Below are 24055 nucleotides of genomic sequence, written 5' to 3'. Positions count from 1 at the left end.
CGAATGGAAAAGGTAAAACATTTATGAGACTACAGAACAATCTACAAACTGAGTTCAAGAGATGAAAGCACCCAAGGAACAAGATAAAGATCATAGGGCTCTGTGTCAACTCAGTATTATAAAATGAACACTGTACAGTATAATTATGCTTTAGGGTAGAATTTTTTTTTTTCTAAACTTTAAGTATGGGGAGCAGTCGAAATTATAACGTCAAGTTCATACCACATTTTTCAAGTTAATTGCTTTTTTTCATTTGTAGCGTTTTTCCGTATTAAGGAAATGGCTGGTGTGTATGCACTCAGATACTATGATGTGTCTGAGTTAAGTGCTGCTCATTCAGCATCAATCCCCTAAAAAATGGACTCAGAGCATGTGGGGCCTTGTTACAAGAAGGAAGGACATAACGTAGCTTATAGCTCCAGTGCGATGACAACACTGAGTATGCCTGCGCTTAAAGAGAAAACGAACTCCATAATTTATGTGTGTAGGACGTGATCAGTAACACTTTCAGATGAAGTGATGTAGCTATTAGATTAGAGATTTAGATTTTGACCATAACCCTAAGTTGGTATAGGGCCAGACACTCTCCTTCGCCATGTCACACAGTCACAAGCAGCCACTGTTGCCTTGCTCCAAACTTCAAAATTTAAAGGATCGATTTTCAACGTGCAACTTATTTTCCTGGAAATTGAGTCAAACTTAATCAAATCAGAATCGTATAAACTCTTGTCTTCAGGCATTGTAGCTTGATTAAGAATGAGTCTGAGTACAATGTTTATCACAATGTTTACCACTGCTGTTTGTGTTATATTCTTAGGCAAATCAGACGTCAGGTTTCAGGCCAGTGGCCCGTTTCTTGAAAACCCTGGGAACTTTTTGGGCCCATAAAGCCACTAAGTTCATCTGTATCTACACACGGAGAAGTGTATACGCCTTTATTAAATCCATTTTGAAATCGCTGGTTATCCTTGGAATCTGATTGGCTCTCAGTGGTGCGATTTATTCATGAATCACACTATTTTTTGCACTAAATCGCATCTTTTTCTCAGCCAATGACAATGGGACAGTAAAGCAAAACAACCAATCAGATCTCAAGATAAGTTTAAAGTAATCAATAAAATTTTAGGAAAATGAAAGGCAAAAAGCAATTGTGTGGAGAATTTTGCAACTACTATTGCCAAAACTTTGTTGTTGTTGTAGTTTTTTCCCAAAAAATTGATGAATTTAATTAATTACAGTCTCTGAATGACAATTAATTATGAGCTCCTTCAGGAAGAAAACCTACTTTAATGGAAGTTTCCAACTTTCAGTGCCCATTTTGACGAATATTTTGGCGATTTTTCTTCAACATCTGCTCAAGATCCATATGATACCGAGTCCAGTAAAACATAAACAAACAAAAACCACACAACAACAAATTCAGAGCCATCTCAAGGTAGATGTTTCCAGGTTTGCGGTAGTTTCCAACGAAGCAACAAAAGAGCTCAACTCTGTCACTGTGAATAAACATAGTCAAAATACGCCCCACTGCACAAAACAGTGAATGAACAAACGTCTTATGAAGCCGGTGCCAGTCCCACCATCTTTGAAATATCTTGAAACAAATGGCACCGCAAGAACTTGACAAGGTCCTGAGTGTTGAGTCCTACGCCGAGGTCACAAAAAGAAAAGGAGATGATAACGAGCTGGACTCCCTTAAAATCATGCCATTAAACGGTGTTTAAAAGAAAAAAACGTACTATCCACTGGGCATCGTGCACTCGAGGGAGTTTCACGACTCAAAAGAAATCGATCGCAGAATTACACAGGATGCATCTTCAAATTCCTTCTCCAAAGACAATGAAAGTCTCAGCCTCAACCACAAAAGAAAGGAAGGCCTTCCATCATTGATTCAGGTGACGAGAACTGTAAAAAGTAGACTATTTTCGTTCTGATTTCAGAACTGCTTGTTTCCTTGTCATGCTCGAATGAGTTTTTGTCACATGACATTGTTTTGCATACTAAAATTTTTCCTGAGCCGTTTGAACGGTTAGGCTACCTGTTCGCAATTTTTCCTGAGCCGTTCAAACGCCTAAGCTACCCATTCGGAATACTTAATCACCCATTCAAACACTCATTGAAACCCGTTTCAAATGGCTCGGTGACCTGTTTGTAACCTGTTTGATGGCCGTTTGTTTCACCTGAGTAATGGAACATCGTTAATGCACGTTTTCGCGTGAAAGGTCACATTTGTATTATTATGCCTCGGTAAGTTAGTGTTGAGTTAGTTCGTATTTGGGGTCATATTATTGTCTTAAACCAAACAATTACTGCTGAAGTGGACACCAATGTCCGAAATTTATGCCCCTGAGAGAGATGATGAGCATCCCCGTCTCTTTCAAAAGGGAGTTCCTCTCCACCCTGAACACTATTTCTGGGGTAATGTCACGCAATACGCAGTTAAGAATTCACCTTTCTGTTGTTTAAAAGTGCTCGTTCACGCGGTGAGACTATTCACCAAGTTAATTTACTTTGCAATCATATCTGTCAAAATTCAATTGTTCTTCAATGCCACCCAATGAGAAACAGATCGCACAACGAGATATGTTGTTATTATTTACATCATAAGCCGCCAGACCCTTATGCCCTTATTTTCTTCTAAGGGGGAGGTAAGGGTTGGGAATTTGCTGGGACACGACATTTTTTTCTCTCACATTTCGGTTGAGCACAAATTTTTTTTGGTGGGCAATAGCTTGTGCTAGTTTTTTTCTTTTAAACATAAAAAAAAAAACAAAATAATGATAGTAGAAGCACCTTGTGGCTCCCTTTCACGATATTTTGTTAGTTTTTGCTGTGCAGGATTTTTTTTTTGGAAATTGCCCAGTCCCCCCTCCCCCCTAAAATATAATCTGTCCCTAATAAACATTTGAGGAAAGATACACTGCTCTAGTTGTTTGGAATCAGGCTCAACAAATGTCTTCATGAAGGATAAAAAGAACATAAGATAATTTTAATTCTTACTAGGGGTTGTCAAAACTGAAGTCTCTTAATCTGAGTTTATAGTGAATGAAGAAAATTCTCAGCAAATCAACAAGATAAAGTAATGTTTTATTCAACAACGTAGCATGAAGTATATCAAAGGCGTTCAAAGGCGCCACAGCTTTGAACAACTTTGATCCTACATCATGTCATGTCAAAGGTCAAATATGGTCATATCCTGCGACTCCTCTTTAAACGCCCTAATAACCTGCATTTTCGTATTTTTTTTCTGTCTTAACAATTAAATGAAAACTTGCTTTCTTGCCAATGTGTATTTTTTTAATAAAAAAGTTTTCACTTGACCTGGAGGTGGCAGAAGAAAACAGCGGGAAAACGTGGCTGCCAGCAGCTTCCTGCATTTTTCTGGCCTATCAGAGAGGAGACTAAAGGTCAATGAAGTTGGCTGCAAGGAAAGCAGACATTTTTCTTCATTTGGCTTCATTATGGTGGCTTTGGTGAAATTGTCATTGCGTTTTGGACCAGGAAAGGTAAGTCTTTGAATTTCGTTCAATTATTTTCAATGTTCAGAGAATAACGGAGTATAAAAAGTAAATTAAACGCAGCAATGGTTACATAAAGAGCTATGAATTGCGTGTATTCTTGGCAGGACAGATCCTCGGCAGTGAAAACAATTTGGTCGAAGATTGCACTTGACTGAATCGCAGTTGATCAGCAAAGCTCTTTGTTAAGAAAAGACAAGACTTTATTTTCAATTCACATATATTTATTTACAAAAGTTGACAAAGATATATTTTTTTCTTACTCAGTCAAGTCTTGTGAATTAAACTGAAGTGTCTATCATAGAGATTTTATGATCAGTGCTTGAAATAAGCTGAAACGTAACTCAATATAAGCTTAAGCTTAACTCTATCTACGTATAAATTGTTGTGCACAATGCCTCTGGTAATTTCTAAGCTTAAACAGTTCCCTTGAAAGAAAGCTCATGTAAATATAAAGGAATTTGCATTGAAGGAAAAACTCAGTCAGCAATGCACGACAATCCATCTCCACCTGAATTATTATTATAAGTAGAATTCCACTAGTATACTAATGCAAATGCTGTAATCTGATTGGCTGAGCCATTGAACACTATCAGCCATTAGTGTGCAGTGGCTAGAGGTCGTCTAGGAAATGACGACATTTTTTTGTTCTTCCGAATACAAGTCAATCCGAATGATCTTTTTCAGGTGCAAAGTTTAATAATATGTCAAGAAAATAATTGGAAACTGTTATTTGATGTAAATTTCAGTTAGAATTCTACTCTATTTGCTCTCGATTTCTAATTAATATTCATTATAACGTTGAAAGAGTTGTTGACTCTGAAATTTAAACTATGGATAAGTTTCTGCTTTTGTCTCTAGTTACCATTCTATTGAAAGAAAGCTCTGTTTGTTGCCACAGTTGAAATTATGATGATGTTTGTTCATCGATGTTGATAAATGATTTCACCAGTTTGAATTTAACAAATTGAATGTGGTTTAGTGTGGTCTGTACTCTTATCGACAATGATATGTGTCATCACAGTAGCCAAATGTTGTGGACTCAGGAAGCACAGCTGAGTGAGTCCACAACAAATTTTGACCACTGTGATGATGTGTATCGGTGTTGATAAGAGTACAGACCAAGCTAAACCACATTTCGATTTGTTTTTTACCAGAATATTAACGTCAAAGAAAACGTTTTTTTTTTTCAGAGCATGAGCTGAAAAAGGCATCGTTTGACACATTGATGCAACCAACCCTTGAACACTTGTCAAAAACATTATGAAACGTTCTTGCCAAATTTGCCTTCAAATGAGTGTGAATTTAAGGGAAATACACAGTGGTATAATTTTTTTTACGTAACAACGAGACCTAGTGTCACTGAATTTAATTATCTACCATTGAATTTAAGCCAAAGATTTAACTTGTGTCTACCTGAGTGGCCATTCTTGTTGTGCAATGTTTTAAATCCTGTTGTTTATTAAGACCCTTTTTGAGTAAAGTTAATCTCAAATCAAACTTGTTGTAGTAAATATTTTTGCCTGATCTATGTCTTGTATGGTTTTCCTTTTCAAATGAAGTGTATGCATATCAGTGGCTGAATACATGTAATTGACAATGAATTGATCACAAGGTAGTTATAGCTCTTAATTATTGATCACTGGCATAAATTTAAAATAAATAGTGAATGTACATGATTGTTCCAGTGTTACATTGACCTGTCAAAACACATCATTTTGCATCTCATTTCTGCTCAGTTAATTAATTTCACCTTTATTGCAATAACAGTGATCAACTCTCATGAACTGTTTTGGATTTGGCTGTACATTTTGATAGTAAAGCTGTTATTAGCACCAACTACCAAGAGAAACATTCTAAAATAAACAAAAGCTGTTACCCCACACAGAGGGTCCACAATAGGGTTCTCAGATCCCGCTTTCCCGCCCATTTTTTCCTGTTAATCCTGCCATCCCGCCCTTTTTTACTTGGGAATCCCCATCCCGCCCACTTTTCAATAACGTTTTTCCGTTAGTTATTAATTTTTTAAATAATAATTAACGCAGAAACTTTACAAAAATAAACATTACAGAAAAGATCATGAAAGGCCTATCTGTATGCAATGGGTAGCAGATAAGTAACCACAAAATATTGTTCACTCCCATCTTCCTAGTCCTGGTTTTTTGGAAGACAGTCAGCTGAATATTTGAAGATGTGTTAGTTCGTGTGTCTGACATTCGATCGGGTGCTAGCTCAATGGGCCCTAATCCTGTTCTTATGTATCATGTTTTTTATTTAGACAGGAAGATTTGGTCCGTATTATCTCCATCCATCGAGTTGTACAAACATGCACAATCAAATTGTTGGAAAGAAAAAGAAAAAAATTAATGTTAATTGAGTATTTTAGCAGAACATTAGCCTGCTATTGAACCGAACAGCACGGCCGAATGTAGACACTCTCCCTAGCAGGAAGTTCGTCTCCCTTTCATTTTCCGCAAAGAAATCGTGCAGAGAATTTCATCTTGTAAAATAAATTATTGCGTAAACAGTCGCCACAAAAAAACTCCCACTCCCGCCTGATGGTCTGTCCCTAAGCTTATGTCGGGAGGAAGAGAGACCCTGGGAACGAGGCTGGATTTGACATAGCAAGTCTCACGTGCCGTCCACGTGCGAAGAATTTGAAACCGGAAATAATTATAAATAATATTTTCATATTAATTCTTCTTTTCGCTCTATGAGGAAAGCATACCCGTCGACACTAACTTTACATGCGATTCAAACGAAAGGTATTTTAAATATTATGCATCTATTTACACATAAACGTTTATGTTAATGAGACCACTTCAGAACGATCATAACAGTCACAGCATAAAGCAGAGAGCATGAAGGTCATGCCTGATCAGACCAGACACACCGAGAATACATCATAATAAAAGGGCCTATGAGGTCTAAAAAGTCAAATGCAGCCAAGGTTTAAAAAATAAACACACCTGACAGTTTCTTTTAAAGCTTTTAGCGTCCTCACTTTCCGTGAAACCTGTGCTCGGAACTTTTCTTTCCGAAGGAAGGCATTCCCGCTTGCACCCTTTTCACAGTAAATGGCGATGCAATATATAATGTCGCATACTTCGTTTCCCGGTTTGTTCGGTAAATTACTGTCACCGCTATCTGGTGTGGCCATACTGGCCACAACAAACCACTTAGTGCTCGTAAAAAGGTCGAAAGACGTCAAAGACTAGAAAAACTAGAAAAGATCAGGACTGACACAGACGCAAATGTCAGAAATGGACAAATGTCATTTATGTCAGAGGCCAACACAAAAGATCACAATAGGACTAAAAGACCTCATACGGTCTGATACATAGGGTAAGCGATAATATTTTAATGGGTACAGAGCCGTTGCTATTCATTACTTGAAACCTGACACAGCTATATGCACAAATTTATTGTTATTGAACTTCCTGTCATGTTCCTTTCATTTGTTTGCCTTATTATTTGGGAATTTTAGGTTTTAAAAGTGAACAGTATTTTTGCATGCTGGGTTTCTCCATATTTTATTCACGGCGACCTCCATGGTTTGGTTGTTTAGTTTATTCACTTTGTTCAAATATATCTTTTTTAGAGTCTTATTGAGCTACAACAGAACTCCTGAGAAAAGAACTTACGTGGGCACTAATTTAACACAGTTGAAATACAATTTATCTCAAAATAATTGGCCTGCTTTTGTCATGTTTTTGATTTACAACTTTCATCTTTCTTTCGCAGCACTGTAATATTTTGTCACGCGGCGAAGAAATTATCAGATTTCTTGTTTTCAAATTGGTTTATACATGTGTCTGTTGCTTTTATTTTCCGTTGTTTTCTCAAATGTTATCCGTTATGGTAAAAGAATGGAAATTCTGTTTTATTTGGTTTCGTTTTGTACTCTGAAGTCAATAATTAACTCATTTTTGTATATTCAATTTTCTCAGGTTTTGTCGCGCAGCGAAGAAAAAAAGATAATTTCTTGTTTTCTTATCAGTTTTACGCACCAAGTTGAGTTCTTTTTGTTGATATTTTTTTAATATTCTGGCCCTTCATTTATTCAACTTTAAATAAACGATGTCTTAAAACCTGATCTTTTGTCTGTGGTTACTGCGAATATGGTTTATTTTTGTGCTTTTGCTCACTCAGAAATAGTTCAAAAAACGCCAGGGAATTAGGGGTGGGTCCTGGGCAATTTCATGCAGGTGTCAATGGGTTAAAAATTCCTGTTTTAAAGAATTGCCATGAATGCAAGATATTAAAATACCACTGAAGACACTAACAAAAAGAGACGTCCAAACATTTAAAGCAATTTAAAGTTTCTGGACATGCCACTACACGTAAATTGGCTTCTTGTTTGTTTGTTCTGACCTGGCAGGTATATTTTGCAGGTTACAGGTTGCAAGTTGAAACAACTTGTTTATTTAAGTTGAAGTTGAATAAACCCCAGTATAAATGCTAGCCGCAAGCAACCTAAGCTATTTTAGGCTAACTGGAGTGCTATTCAGGCTAACTGAAGTGCTAAGTAGACTCACTCGGACTTAATTTTTAACCTGCAACCTGCAAAACTTGCTTGCCCATACTGACCATGTGAACAAGAGTCACTGATTCGTCACTTTTTGTTGCAAACACTCATGCGTGAAAAACAAGTGTCAAGTTACCATTTGAAACTGACAAATAAAAATATCTTGTTACCTGCACCAAAAGCTAGTTCCACAGGTCTCAAGGTAATGTTTTCGCTGGTTTTTCTGTTCGTATTTCCACAATAGAAAATTCATATTCAAAAACACCTTTTCTCAAAAAAAAGATATGTTGCATCATAGTTTCAATTCCCCTGATCGTAATCCTGCATGAAACAATGCGAAATGATACTAGTTTCCCCGCCAACTTGCCCAAGCATGTTTTGCTAACGTCAACAAGTATTGGCATGTCTGAACGTACAAGTGGCAGTTGGGTTGGTTGTTCATAGAAGCTTCAGTCTCATTGTTCTGAGACACATACATTGGTCCAACCAAAACTATTCGCTACATACACCTGACATGCTGACTATAAGGTATTTTTGTTTTACAAAAATATAACTCAAAAAGGCAAGGATGCATTAGCCATCCACACAGATAATGCATCCTCTAGTATAAAAATGGCCAACGTATCTCAAACACTTGGGAGAGTGTTTCACCACTTACCAAACACCTTGAATTGCATAAAAAAATACAGGGCTATGTTGTGCTATAATTTGGACTCCCAGTGTTTGAAAATTTGTTGAATAATATTGCTGTTGTCGTTGTCATGATCATGAGATAAAAGTCAGAGTAATGAGTACAGAGACAACATCAGGTAATATAATACTGGTTTCACAACTTTTTCCTCAAGGTAGTTCTGTTTATTTACTGTTGACAATGGTAAGATATCACCAGGGATGACAGAGCATATTTTGAATTGGAGGGGCTTACAAGCGAGCACCAGAGAAGCTAACTTGTAGGGGGTCTGGAGATATTTGTAAAATTATTATTTTATGCTGATATGCCCCCTGCCAGCCCACCCGGCTGCGCCGCGCCTGTTCACTGCTTACCTGACAGATAGAAAAATAAAAAAAGCAACAACGAGAACTGCAAAGAAAAATCACTACCCAGCAGTAACTCTGTATACAATGAATTTTGTGAAAACAAATGGTATATGCAACAAAATAAAAAAGATAAATTATCGTAAAGTAGCACAAGCAGTACATAGATTATCTATTTCTGTTGTCTTCATGTGGTAAGTAACATTTTCTTGTAAATTTGTTATCATTCATAAACCTTTTTCATAACAGTTTTTACTGGCCCTTACCACTGCCAAGATGGTAATTAAAGGCAATTTATCCGCAGCACTTTAATTGATATCTATCCATAGGTACTTACAGAGGTATTCAAGGGTCAGTAACGAGCAAAAGCTCCCTTTAGATTTGAAATTCAAACATAACAAACGCCTCTAACTCTCTCATCCTGGCCCTCAATAGCTCTACTTTGTTTCCATATGCAGAAAATCTAATTGCACATGAACACAGAACAGAAACTACTGAGACAATCTCAGATAGTGCAGAGTGCAATGTATAGCTCTGGCACTTTAATACCTAGGCCTTTTCCCCTTGCAGAATATGATCGGACAGAAACCTTGATAAGCAGTGCGTATGTTTCACGTCTGTTCTTTCATTCGATGTTCAACAGTAACTTATAATTACTGTTTGTCAAGAGAGCTTTCAAATTTTACTCTGGTGTTTTATGTTGATTTTTGTGCATTTCAAAATTCAATAATACATTCAAGTAGCAACTGTGACAATTTTACTTTTCATGCCAACGTTTGTAACCCTATACTTTTGCTTTCCTTGCAAAGGTATGTAACATAAAACCCTTGTTTTCTAAAAAACTTAAGAGATAAATGGAAGAAAGTAAATATCTTATGAGGAAATGGAACAACGTTAAATAGCTATTGAGGAAATGGAAGAAGAACGATTATTTTTGTTTTATTCAAAACCCAAAGTTTCTTTTCACTGATAAACAAGAAGTAATTTAATTATCAAATAGTCACAGAATACCACGTTCTTATATGGTTGACACCTCAGTGATATTGATTTGAGAAGCGTTAGCATTTCAACAAGAAGTACTGAAGGTCTGCGCTACTCAGTTGACCGAGATTATATATCCTACATTGGTGAATGAGTCCCCTCAAAGACTGATTAAATCAATTTACGTTTTCATTATGTGCCACGGAATCTGCAGCAATATTCGAACAGTTTCCTGGTTTCTTTTGTCACAAATTTACAATTTGAAAAGTTTTAATGCCACTGAATTGGGAAAGTTAGGCTAGATATGAACTTTTTGGTCTCTTTCATAGAGATGATCGAAAGAGAAATAAATAAGCCTTAGCATTAAACAGTACCAGTTTACTGGCCGTGACATGCCCCTGCAAAAATCAAGTGGGGTGGCCATTTTGGTGTCCTTACAGGAATGTGCTGTTTTCAGCCTAGAACTGTGCACAGGGAAACCAACTCTGAAAAGCCACAGGTCAAAATTAGGTTTGTGTTCCACTTCGTTGAACGCAATAATATGCTAACAATGCTAGAACGCATGTGTCTTACATGTTGGGTTCTACCGCAACGAAAAGCACTCGACATTTTTGCATCGTGTGATCTCAAATGAAATGCATCTTTCACCTAATATATAGTCGGCACGAACACTAACTAATCTGCACAAGCGTTTAGGGAAAATTGGCTTTGTTCTAAAGAGAATAGTACCACAAGGAGGACAAGAGGTTTCCTAAACCAAATACACAGCTTTGTGATATTATGATTAAAGTAAGGTAGGTCATACACGTTTTTACGTAGTGAACACAAGCACGTACCCTCCCCAACCACTTTCTTGCCTGAAAACTAATTAATTAATTGATACATGTATTAATTAATTAAACAAACATTAAAGTTTACACCTTATGACCTTACGGCCTTATTGCCTTATAGCCATAGTGGACATCAACCCCCAATCCATCCCAATAGTGCACTCTGCACTAAAAACAGCACATAAGGCCGCTTGGCATGACCTGTACAACTGAAGGAAGATTCATTAATGACAATACAATAAAAGCGTTTTTAGTGCAGAGTGCACTATTGGGATGGTTATGGGAGCTGCCTGCTGCAAAGGAACTAAGGCGCTATGGCGCTATGGTCCTATGGCGCTATGGCTATATGGCGCTAAGGTGCAAACTTTAATGTTTGTTTAATTAATTAATTTCAATTAATTAGTTAGTCTAGAGGCAAGGAAGTAGTGGGGGTAGGGTGGGAAAGGTACATGTGTACTCTACATAAAACACATTTCATTGCCGTCACTTAGCTTTGAACATCGCAAAGCTATATATTTGTTTCAGGTAACCCCTTGCTCTCCTTGTGGTACCATTTCTCCTTAGAACAAAACTAATTTGCCCTAAACGCATGTGTAGATTAGTTAGCGTTCGTGGCTTCTATATTAGGTAAAGGATATATTGCATACAGAATCACGCACAAATGTTGAGTGGTTTTCCTTATGGTAGAGCTCAACATGTAAGACGCATGCGTTCTACTATTGTTAGTGTTATACACTATCTTTCCACGTGGTATTTTATATATCATGTCATGTGACCAAGGACGGCAGTTATTTTTCAGATAGAGCCAATTGTCCCTTTTTATTGCAAAAGTGAAACGTTACTGTGGCTGCGTAGCTTTTAGAATTACACACAGGTCGGTTGAGCAAATATCATCTGCTGTTTTCAATCTACAATAGTGTGCTTGTCAGGGTTCAAATGTATTGCTTCTCCTTTGCGGCTTGTTTATTTCTTGCCTTAATTGTGTCTATAAGAGAGACCAAAAAGTTCCCAAGTTAGTGGCTTTAATACTCCGCAAATCGTAAATTTGTAACAAAAGAAACCAGGAAAATGCTCAAATATTCCTGCAGACACCATGGCACCTACTCAGTCTTTGAGGAGACTCATTCATATCGGCCAAGTAGTGCTGTTTATCTTCAATACTTTTCGTTGAAATGCTTCTCAGTCATCAATATCATTGTGTGTTAATTTTGAATTGTTTTATTGTTAACAACAAAGGTGGCAACAGAAAAAGAAAGTGGTATTTCGTGACTATCTGATAATTAAATTAGTTCTTGTTCATCGGTAAAAATTTGCATTTTTAGTAAAACAGCATTGTTTCTGTTCCATTTCTTCATCACTACATCAGATATTTAACTTTCTTTCATTTATCTCCAAAAAACAAGGAGATCTTCCGTATGTTTTGGAGAAAACAAGGGTTTCATATTACATTCCTTTGCGAGGAAAACAAAAGTATCAAGTTACAAAGTTGGCGTGAAGAGCTAAATTGTCACGTTTGCTGCTTCAGCGTATTATTGAATTTAAAATGAACCAAAATCAATGTAAAACACCAGTAGTAATTAATTTGTGTGTAATTTTTGGACCTTGAACGAAAATACAACCTGGAAACATACACACTGCAAAGGGAAAAAGCCGTAGCAGACTACCAAGGTAGACACAAACCAGAAGTGAACCGAGCAGGGGTGAGTACTTATGGGACTACTGTACCAGAGCTATCAATTGCGCTCTGCACTATCTGAGATTGTCTCACTAGTTATAATTCTTTTCAACTTGGCAGTGACTCATGCGATCAGTACCTGAAGACTGGTATTTCCACCATACAGATCCCAGATTTTGCGGCGACGCACATCAATGCCTGTACCTGGGTGCTGCAATTAAAAGAAATGAGTGTAAAGAAGATCCAAAAGCCAAGACTAAGGATATTGAAAATCCAAAATCTATGAGCCATCGATTGGAGGTTCCCAAAATGATTCCAACTTCATTTATGGATGTTGAGGAACATTAGGGACATAAAACATCAATCTGTAGTATTTCCGACACAAAAAGGAGGCAAAACCACGATCGCCCCCATAAGGAATTGATTGTGTAACTATGCGAAGCCAAATGTAGCAATATTCAATTCAATTCAGTTCCTATAGTCATTCTATTCAATCCTTGTTCATTTAATTCAATTTTCAGATCCATTCAATTTCATTTTTGTATTCTTTTGATTTAATTTCTATATTGGTTCAATTTGATTTCTGTATTCATTCAAATCAGTTTCTATATTCATTCAATTCAATTGCTATATTCATTTAATTCAATTTGTAATTCATTTGATCCAATTTTTATATTCATTCAATTCAGTCCGTCTTTGTTCATTCAATTTTTTCTCTCATTTATTCAATTTTGGGGTCTGGGTCAAGCGGGAAAATTTGAGCAGGGAGCTGGGACCTACAATAAAGATGGCAGCAAAAATAGAAGGTTATTTGAACAAGGATGAAGATTCAGAGGTGAAGAGTTTCATAGGGAGAACCGAGAACATTCTAAGTCAAAATTCATTTGCTATCAGCGAGCGCCACATATCTGAGGTTTTAATCCATAAAGATCTCTTGGAGGGAACAGTAAGATCAGTTGGTGAGTTAGTTAGTTACTGATATCAGTTAGTTACCGATGAAACTCAGATGTAAAACAGTTAAACGATCTAAGAGTCTGTTTTCTGAATTACTTGAGAGGTTCCTCCAACACTTTGGAAACAGTGTATCAAGGCCATCCAAGTTACAACTGTCCCTTATCAAACAGTAAAGAACAGACACCCAGTTATACGCTGGTTCTCCTGATTGAAATTTTTGTAAACGAAATGTTATTTTCTATGAAGGCAATCTATTTTTTCCACGAGATTATTTTTGTTTCCTTTCAAACGAGATATGGTTGACCACTCTGCTGTAAATGCTTGGTGAGATATTATCTAAAGAATATCGTGTTAAAGTTGTGATTTAAAACTGTGAATGGCCATCAATACATCTGTAAATTACAATTCCCAACAAATTAATGAGTGATGTCCATCAAGTGCCACAATGAATTTGGCCACGGGACAAAGTACACTCTTCGTGATACTAAAGCACCCCACCTAAAAGCTGTGTTCATCAGATCTACCTGGTTCAGGCTCTCACTAATCCTCCTCCTTTTTGCAGTGTACCCCATTGTTCTAAAGTGTTCTTGTAAATAAGTACAGTCTAAACACCTTTTGCTCACAACCAGAAACTAATCACGTGTTGAATAGGCTTGCCACTTCCATTTCATAGCATTAAACATAGGGGTAATCACGCATTTTTTAAAGTTATTCATCTTTTTTGAAAACTTTTACAGTGCCTGTTACAATTTTTCCTGTCACCTCCCTAGTAAGTAAAATAATTGCGTGTCTCACACTTGTTCTGCGTGCGCACTATGCCATCTGCAGGTACATGTTTACAGTTGGATTTCAGTACAATTTTCGAAAGATAACAGATAGTTTTTCAGCTGGAAGACAGTAACAGTTGGTGCTTAGCGATATGCTACTATATTGTGGTGTTCCTGGTTTAAGTACAGGTTCATTAAACTTGATTTGGTCACTGTAGGAAAATTTTGCTTTCATTTTAGTCGTGTACCTGGTAGCGTAGTTGATTGCGTCATTGTCAACCCTAGCGCGCATGTGACACTTAAACCACGCCTTGTGTGATGTGCAGAATGTGTGCGCACTAACAAAAGTAGGCACCGTCCTTAATTGTTTTACAGAACAGCTGCAAGCAAAAAACAGAGTGTGTGATCTTCCAAAGAATCAGTTGGAGGATGTCTGAAAGACTAATGCCGTGGCAATGGAAACCGTCAAAACGAAGATCTTGCAAAGGTGAGCTTTTACATGAATTGTCATTGTAGTAATACAATTCAAGTAGGTTGTTTCTGAGAAGTTGTGAGGGGTTCCATTTCAAATAAGTAGTATGTTCTAATGTAAGAAAATTGATTTCAATTAACCGTTTGAGCAAAGGAACCTTTCAATTAACAGCCTCACTTGTAGGCCCTCTTTCTGTGGACAAAACCAATATCAGGTAAGAATGATACAACTCTTCAGTGAGTGACCCAGACTTACTCAGAAAGAAAGACCGAAGGTCATAGGTTCGACTCCTGTTGGAAGAACTCGGATTTCTTTTTTTGAGTATGCCTGGGTCTCTTACTGAAGAAGTGTATCCTTCTCATTTATTCAGGACCGGGTTGTTCAAAGCACAATTGAGCTAACTGAACTTTAGTGAAAATTTTTGATTAGGTTTTTGGAGAATTGTAGACAGTTTTGCTTTTTATATTTTATTCCTTTCAGTCTCACCGTACTCTAAGATAAAATCCCCGAAATGTTAGTGCTAATATATGTTTCTTTATCAGAGAAATCAAACAGAAATCAAAATTCAAAATTCTCTTATGCTGACCAAACTGAAAGCTGATGGTGTTAACAACAACAGTATTAGACTTGTTGACTCACATTTTACCCATCGCTTCAGCAGAGTTAACCTGGAACAAGAAGTGAGCTCCTGGGAGAGGTTGTCAAAAGGATAACCTCGGGGCTCTGCATTTGGCCCATTATTATTGACCATTTCCAGAATGATTTAACTTATCATATTAGTACACACCGCAACATGTATGAATGTATGCAGATGATTACCAGTTCTATGATATGATTAGCAATTTAGATGATGTTCAAGCTAATCTGACAGTATGTGCTGAAGTGGCTTTCAACTGGTGCAGTTCCAATTTCCTTAAAGGGAATTATGACAAGTATCGAACCTTAATACTTGGTAGAAAACGCAATGACTCTATGAGAATTATCATTGATGAAAAAGAAGTTCAATCCACCGATTGCCTGAAACTGCTTGGGGTATCAACGGACAAAATCTTGTGTTTAAGGACCACATTAGCACTATTTGCAGGAAAGGCAGCCAACCTGTAGGAGTTCTAACGAGACTGAGGAACTTAATAATTGAAGGCTTTTGTGCAAACATAGGCACGCAAGGCGTGCAAGAGTTATTTTTTGTGTGAAGTGTCGGAGATAGGTGCATTCATGGTACAGTAATGATTTGGTTAATTTGACATTTTTTCTTTGGTTGCGATGTTACATCGGTCATGGTAAGATAGCTAAATAATAAGCCATAAAATGTTTGACTGAACAAACTACAGTAATCTGACATGTCTCCAGATCAATGTAGATACCATCTTATTTTCTAACAGGCAATTTGATTCGTTCTTTGATACAAACTGGTTTGACGCGCGCACATCCATAACTCCCTCACTCACTGATCACATAACCCTTCCAACCCCCAAGAGGAATTTTTGCTCAAAAATACTCAAGTTAATTTAGGGACTTTTTCGCATTTTATACGAGACATAAGTTTACCTTTTCACACAACACAACACAACACAACTTCACCGAAAATAAAAAGAAAGAGAAAAAAACCTGACACGTTGAAAGTCTGATTTAATTAAACTGCACTTTAACTTGGTGCCGCGCAGTCTTCAAAGAACATTTGAACAGTTTTCATACTTTTTACCTTAAAAAATATCGGACTGAAATGAATGTCATCAAATAAAACTATTAAACTGCTACTGCAGAGACGTAAAAACCATCCAGAAATGAAAGCTTTTTTGTTTAATATCCTGGAAACAATAGCTGATGACTTGTCAGCTCTAATTGAATTTACTCCCACATAAAAAACAAAAGTGTTAAGTTACCATTTGTTACTAAAGACAGCAAACATCTCTTGGGAAAGAGTGGTGACGATTCGTCTGCTCTAATTGAATTTACTCCCTTGTGAAAAACAAGAGTGTCACATTACACTTTGTAACTAAAAAACAAAAATATCTTGTTATATTTGCACGCAACAAGAACAAAACAATCGTTACCCGCACTTACTATTGTAAACGTTAGAACTGTTTCAAATCTAAAGTCTCGTCCCCTCTAAAACATGTCCTAAGAACTAGACGCGACGATTCATGACCTCTAATTGTATTTACTTCTCGTGAAAAACAAAAGTATCAAGTTACCTTTGTAACTAAAAATAAAAATATCTCGTTGCATTTGCATACTACGAACTCACCAACTGTTTCAAACCTCAAGGCTCATCTCGTTCATTTAACTAAAATCCTCAGCCTGACCCAAAGAAAATGGCAAAGTAAACCCAATATATGAATACTTCCTCCTCTTTTATAGCGGGATAAATATGGCCGTTCTGAACTCTATCGGAATCAAATCTTCTCACATACCATTTACCTTTACAAAAAGAAATTTGATTGGCTGTTTATAGTAGATCCAATCTGATTGGTGTGACATACATACATCTCTCACTCACTCACTCACTCACTCACTCACTCACTCACCCATTGACCCGTAACATACTCAACGCGCCGACTAAGAGGTATTTTTTGTAAAAATAACTCAAAAAGGGGATACATAGCATTTTGGGCCGATTTTTATTTTTTGCAGGATTGAGCTAATTTTTGGCAGACTGACTTGTTTTGACATGAAAAGCATCGTTGTGTGATTGTTTTTGCTGATTTGCACTTCGTTTTCAAGAAATAATGTATGCAAAAAACTCAGTTTTCCAAGGGTATCTTTTGGAGATCTTTTGTTGAGCGAAAAACAAAAAAACCCCTTTCATTTTGCTACATGATGAAGTCACCAAAGCGTGGCATTTGCCGCTAGTTTTATTATTCATATAATTACACTTGCTTCGTTAGCGCAAGCGAATAAGGTGCTGAACAGGCCGGATTTGAGTTTGTTTTGTTGTGACACCGGTTTGATACGAGGTCTGTTGATTTTTTTTCCGGTCTATTTCTCTACTTCTTTTAAAAATCAAAACATCTATTTTAAAAAAACTGTGCTGTCAAAGCTGCTGAAAGTAACCGTTTAAGTTCACGCCGCGTCAAAATCCACCTTCGAAGGATTCGCTCCAAAAGATGCCGCTCGGAAAACTGAGTTTATTTGCATACATTATTTCTCAAAAACGAAGCGCAAATCAACAAAAGCAATTACGCAACGATGCATATGCTTTCCATGTCAAAACAAGTCAGTCTGCCAAAAGTTAGCTCAATACTGCAAAAAATAAAAATCGGCCCAAAATGCTGTATACTTCCTTTTTTGCACGAAAGCCTTCAATTATTACCCTCTAGCACTAAGCTGAACCTGTTCAAAGCTGCCATTCTACCTTATTTAACTTACTGCCACATTGTCTGGCATTTCTGTTGTGCTAGTGACAGAAGAAAATTGAAAAGAATACAGGAAAGGGCACTCAGAGCTATTTACTGTGACAAAACGTAACTAGATAAGGCAGATCTATGCACTCTTCAAAACAGAAGGCTGGAGGACTTAGCTATTCTCATGTACAACATAAAGAACAAAATATGTCCCAAGTACATGTATATTGCTGGCCTATTTCATATATCCGAGAAGAAACACGCCATGCGAAACAATGATTTTTTAGCCCTAGATTTAAGACAATAACATATGAGAAGCACACTATCAGACATTTCTCATTAGTAGTAGCAGGAGCAGGAGCAGTAGCAGGAGCAAGAGCAGGAGCAGGAGCAGGAGTAGATAGTAGTAGTAGATAGTAGTAGTAGGAGCAGGAGCAGTAGTAGATAGTAGTAGTAGATAGTAGATAGTAGATAGTAGATAGTAGTAGTAGTAGTAGTAGTAGCAGTAGTAGATAGTAGTAGTAGTAGATAGTAGTTGAGTAGATAGTAGTAGTAGTAGATAGTAGTAGTAGATAGTAGTAGTAGTAGTAGTAGTAGATAGTAGTAGTAGTAGTAGTCGTCGTCGTCGTCGTCGTCGTAGTAGTAGTAGTAGTAGTAGATAGTAGTAGTAGTAGCAGTAGCAGTAGCAGTAGCAGCAGCAGCAGGAGTTATTTGGGTCATTTGTGATTCATATTTTATTATAACTGGACAAGAACTTTAAGTGAAAGAACTGTATCATTTAGCATTACAATTCGGAGTCTAGCTACGATTTGGACGGCTGCGAAGTACACATTTTTTTACATTTCAAAGTGCGGGTTGCCAGTTGAGATCGCCGTGTTGTATAATTATAATTAGGCTGGGATCGAGAATTTGCTGGTCCATTTGGGTTATAAAGGTACAAACAATGACTGAAGAGTTAGCTTACAGCTCTTAAAGAGTTACAAAGATGTCAATGAACACGAAGAGTTGGTAATTTGACTTTATGGAACGTTCCAATTTCGTAGTGTCAAAACACTTTTACATTCAAACATTAATTTCCCCCGAAATACAAGTTAAAATGCAATGCAGTCGTACTCCACTCCTGCCTACTTCTCCAGATCAATGATTGAAAATAGTTTTAACATAAGAGATAAGCAGAGATGTCGGCAAACAATATTCGAAGGTGAGGTAGCTTTTCGCTTCGTTATTGTCGACCGACCGTAGTATATGCATATTCAATTACTGTGTACGAACACAAGTTACGCAAATTTGCATATCCCATACTAGTGAAATCATGGAAAATCCTTCGACAAGATCTTAAAAAGAGGTTAAGTATTAGGTAAAGTCTGCATGCGAGCCAAGTGGCCCATCAGGCCGGAACTTATCCCGGTTTCTGTAGCATGAAGTGACTAGGAGTATTTCTACTCCCCCCTGGATGGGATGCTAGTCCATCGCAGGGTTACCCCCAGCATTAAGTTCGCCGGTACCCATTTATACACCTGGGTGGAGAGAGGAACTGTGAGAATAAAGTGTCTTGCCCAAGAACACAACACAATGTCCCCGGCCAGGGCTCGAACCTGGACCGTTCGATCCGGAGACGAGCGCACTAACCATGAGGCCACCGCGCCTCCCACGGGTTAAGTATTAACTTTCAGTTAAATGAATACATTTCTACTTCACTGTTATTTTGAATGAAATGTCCATTTTACGCACGCTAATAACCTGGGAGTCCTCGACTTATTAGTTTGCGTTTCGGTTGACTGACAAGCGCATTCTTCTTTCAGCACAACAATCTCCGTCGGTAGCTATAGGGTCGAATGTTAATCGTTGGTTTCACTTTCCTCATATATTTATAAATGCTTGATCCATTCTGAGTTTGTAATTTAGATGTATTTCGTTCCTCAAAGACGAAGCTCAAAGAGCAAAACAATTCTGTATTCGGAATGGCCATTGAGAAACACGGCCAGATTACAGGCAACCTCCAGTGTGCGTGTGTTTTTATTAAAATCCACAAATACATAGCTAGTTCACCAGTTCGAAGCCTCAACAATCTTCTTTGCGTCGTTGTAGAACGTAGGTTTTAGTTTGCTATTCGTTTAGACAAGTCTCTATTTCAAAATGCGATGCGTTTAATTTACCGTGTAATTTCATCACCTATAGTTTTGTCTGGGACTCGGAGGATCATTTGCGCTTGAAATAGTCAGATGATGGCTTCCAGCTTATTCCAAATTCGTGTCTTACAGAGTACCTTGACAATTTCAAGCTTTCCACTAGAGATAGAGAAGAATATACAGGCCATGAAAATCTCTAGGTTTTTACAGTAGCGGCAAACCCGAGATCGAAGAAATCCTCAATGGCTCCCCCACTTTAGCTTTGCACAGATCAGCCCACTTCTTTGGTCTTTTTCTTGTTTCTGGTACAGTTTCATCGAGATAGAGGTATTGAATGAAGAGGAATACTCTATTCTACGCATCCTGTATTGCTACAGCCTCCAACAACATATCTTCCTTGCATTCTGCAACGATTTTGACACACACTATCGCATGTTCGCATACATTCTTCTCAGAAACAAAATATTGTTATTCCTGAAGTGACGTCAAAAGCCAACTCGTCCCATTCTCTGCTATTCCTCGGTCGTGAACATGGAGAAGGGCAAATTTACAAACTTAAAAAATTCATAGAAAATTAACGAAAATAGGTACAACGATAATTTTTTCGCAGTGGTGATCAGGAGAAAAAGGAAATTTATATTAGCAAAAAAAATTTTGGGGGTTAGTGACACTTTAAGTGTGTCTGTTTCAATTGGCTAGTTAAATCAGAAAAAAAAGCTTCACAAAAAAATCTGTGACTTAGGGAAGAGTGCATCTCTCTATTTGCCATTGTAATATAGGTTTTCTTTGAAATTCCTGCATGTTATCACAATTTATTGAACATATGAAATAAATTTCAGTTAATCAACAACTCTTGTTTCTATTTTGAGCTATGTGCTTTGCTAATCATCCGTTCATCGACCTTGGATGGCCTCATGTGAGAATCCTGAAAACCAGCCAATCAGAGCGAACTTTAGCATCTTGATACGTGCTTGCTAAATTTGGCCACTGTCTTTTGCTCTCACACAAGATAGACTACAGTGCGACATTTTGTCCAGAATATTTTCTATTCCCTCCCTCCCACCCAAAGCACTTGCCCACTCATAGGTCTTTGTAGTAATATAGTTTGCCTAAGGGCTTTTCCAATCATCTGGGATATTTTGTAATACAACTTAAATTGTAGGGCGACATCAGTTTTACACTTAAGTTGTAATGTACATGATTAATAAAAACTCCTGGTATAACATGTCAATCTTGAGGGTTCAAGCACCACTTTTAGTTGTATTTAATAGATGCGTTAATTGTTAAGATAGCAATGGGACTCTTAGAATAAGAACCTCTTTTGAGGTTTCTTTGTGTACACTTGAATTAAAATTACCAAAATGAACATTTATAACTTTTAGAACAATTACATACCACATCTGAGGTGGTTTAGACACGTCAATCTATTGAAGGATCTTTACGATTCTCAGAGACACTTAAGTATGTTACTTATCTGAACGAACTATAGAAACTAAGCACCTCACTTAGGTTTGTTTATGTCAATTTGAACAGTCTGCCAGTCCAGTAATACATACTTGAGATCATAATTCACAATTTATACTTTTTTATATTGTTACCGTTCTATGCAAGTTCTGTTAAGGTTGGTTAAATAAACATGGGAATGGGGATGAAGTGCTCCTCTCGTCACACTCTTGCCCCCATAGACTCGATTTTCAGAGGCCAACTCCCTCCAATTTTACCCCCTGGAGTTAGGTTAGTGGAGGCCCACTCCCTCCTCTCTACCCAGCAATGTTTACAGTGGCCCTGAGTGAAGGCCTACTCCCTTCTCTCCATCCACTGTCTACATCTCCTTGCATTGGGCTGTATGTTTTGTTTTCTTGACACTCCAGGGGTTCATGGGGCTAAAATATTAACTGAGCACTCTGTCACCCACTTCCCCATTTTCAGCCACACAAAGTTGTTGTTGTCCTTATTTTAAGAGAAGCAAGCGGAGGTTGATTAATGGTTTGTTGTCCAAACATTTACAGGCGTAAATGTATTGTTTTAGAATAATGAAGAAAAGGTGCAGTGTGCATCTTGGGTAATCGGTTAGATGAGTTAAATGGGGGATGTCGTTAAAGGTTATTTGTTTATTTGAAAGTGTAATGTTGGTGTCATTTTCACGGTTGAACCATGATATGGCTTTCAAGTAAAAGGCTGTTGTTACGGTAGTCTAGAAATGTATGTTCTATAGAGTCTGGTTGGAGACAAAGAGTGCACGCTTCATCCTCAACTATCAGATATACTTAGGACCTCGGTTATGGATTCTTTTACCAAGGAATACTAGAAGTTCACCGACATTATCAGCTTTTAAGAAAAACATTTGCAGTCTTGACTTGGATATTTATCTGATAGTTGTGGTAGTAATTGCACTTTACATGGTTCTTAATGTCTTTAATGTATTTTTATCTTATATATCTCATGCATTTTTATCTTATTTATATTTTTATATAATTGTAAATATCTTAGATTAGCTTTTTAAACATAATATTAGGCTTTATTATTTTAATCTTTTATGTTTAAGAGTTCCCATTTAGTGGTTTTATTACTGCTATTTTAGCCTGAGCCTTAAATAGAGTTACTTACTTTCCTGACTGAGCGAGATTATGGCCCGATTCGGGCCATAATGCTATTTTTGTGGCGAGGACTGACCGAGACAAAGTGAGACAAGGATTTTGTCTCTCTAGCACGACTGGATGAGACATTTGTCTGGCATGTTTATTGGCAATAATATGGCTTGAACTAGCACGATAGAGTACAAACCGAATTTATTCGCTTGCGCTGCAGTACCAAGACAGTTGCCAGGTTGTGTTATCATTGTAATTCTGGCTAAATTTGTTTTAAAGTGCGTAAAATTCGGACATGACATTTATCAGGCCTTGTTATTGGCCATAATCTTGCTGATCTGCCTGACACCTCGTACCATAAAAATATGCTAAATGCAAAAACTACAATAATTATAACAGGATTGTTCTTTTGCATCAAAATATTCATTTCAACCAGCTTATTCTCCTCCAGGTTGCATTTTTGTTTAGTTTTCAGCTTTTGCTAGAGGCCTCGCAGTATTTACATTGCGAGCAATGAAAACTCGAACATATACCATGCCACGCCACAAGTCTGTGTCTGCTCCTACATATTGTACAATGTGCTTCAAATTTCCTGAAATGTACCCCAAAGAAGGGCCTGTTCACATGGAAGTGGGGAACCTCGTGCAGGTGAGGTCCCCCGCCTTGGTGGGGTAACCAATCTATCCATACAATCTCTCTTTTTTTCTTGATCACATTCACATGTTAAGTGGGGTACCCCACCAAGGCGGGTTACCTGGTCAGGCGGTCCGGGGTAACCTGCTTTGGTGGGGTGAGTTTTCTCCATGTGAAAGCTGCAGAGTGGGGTAACCTGCCTAACTGGTGTAATCAAATCACTGTGCCAAAGCCTGCCAAAACACGCGGCAGAACAACATGGCTGCAACCGCTATGAGCGTGGCGAGTTATTTCAAAGATTTCACTGCCGAACGCTGATGGAATTGACAGTGCTGGTGATAATTTAAGCGTGAAATCGGATAGTCAGGCTAATCAGCGGAATCAAACTGAAGTTTTGCATGCAACAACAACATTGAAGTGAAAACCAGCTTCATCAGAATGAAGAACAAATCTGCGAAGAGGTCAAACCAAAAACCGCCAAAAGTCAGGGCAGGAACTCCTGAACGTGTTCAACTGTTACTGACATATCTTAAAGAATACAAAGTTACATGCGACCACGTGATTGCATTTTGGACCTCACCCTGCGTTCCCAGGGTTGCAT

The 24055-nt window shown here is 37.6% G+C and overlaps 1 protein-coding gene and 1 long non-coding RNA gene across 8 annotated transcripts in view; one reads left to right on the top strand and one right to left on the bottom strand.

The window, feature by feature from the left end:
- Window positions 1-24055, bottom strand: part of LOC145489634 (putative tRNA (uracil-O(2)-)-methyltransferase) — a 157989-nt gene that overhangs the window by 75022 nt on the left and 58912 nt on the right. For 5 of the 6 annotated variants that reach the window (XM_081468647.1, XM_081468649.1, XM_081468651.1 and 2 more), the window contains one exon: window positions 12707-12778. The exons of the other annotated variant lie outside the window; for it this stretch is intronic. In XM_081468647.1, coding sequence (XP_081324773.1) covers window positions 12707-12778 — 72 coding nt within the window. The remainder of the gene's footprint in view (window positions 1-12706; window positions 12779-24055) is intronic. 6 annotated transcript variants of the gene reach the window in all.
- LOC145489704 (uncharacterized) lies at window positions 4-22565 on the top strand. 2 transcript variants are annotated; one of them, XR_014049618.1, is made up of 2 exons: window positions 4-3506; window positions 14664-22565. It is a non-coding gene; the product is annotated as an uncharacterized LOC145489704 (long non-coding RNA). The 2 variants fall into 2 exon arrangements; XR_014049616.1 differs by lacking the exon at window positions 4-3506 and adding an exon at window positions 12774-13526.

This window comes from Orbicella franksi, chromosome 6 (genome assembly GCF_964199315.1).
Source record: "Orbicella franksi chromosome 6, jaOrbFran1.1, whole genome shotgun sequence".
Lineage (NCBI taxonomy): Eukaryota > Metazoa > Cnidaria > Anthozoa > Scleractinia > Merulinidae > Orbicella > Orbicella franksi.
The sequence above is the reverse complement of the archived record's forward strand: the minus strand, read 5'-3'. Positions and strand labels throughout refer to the sequence as shown.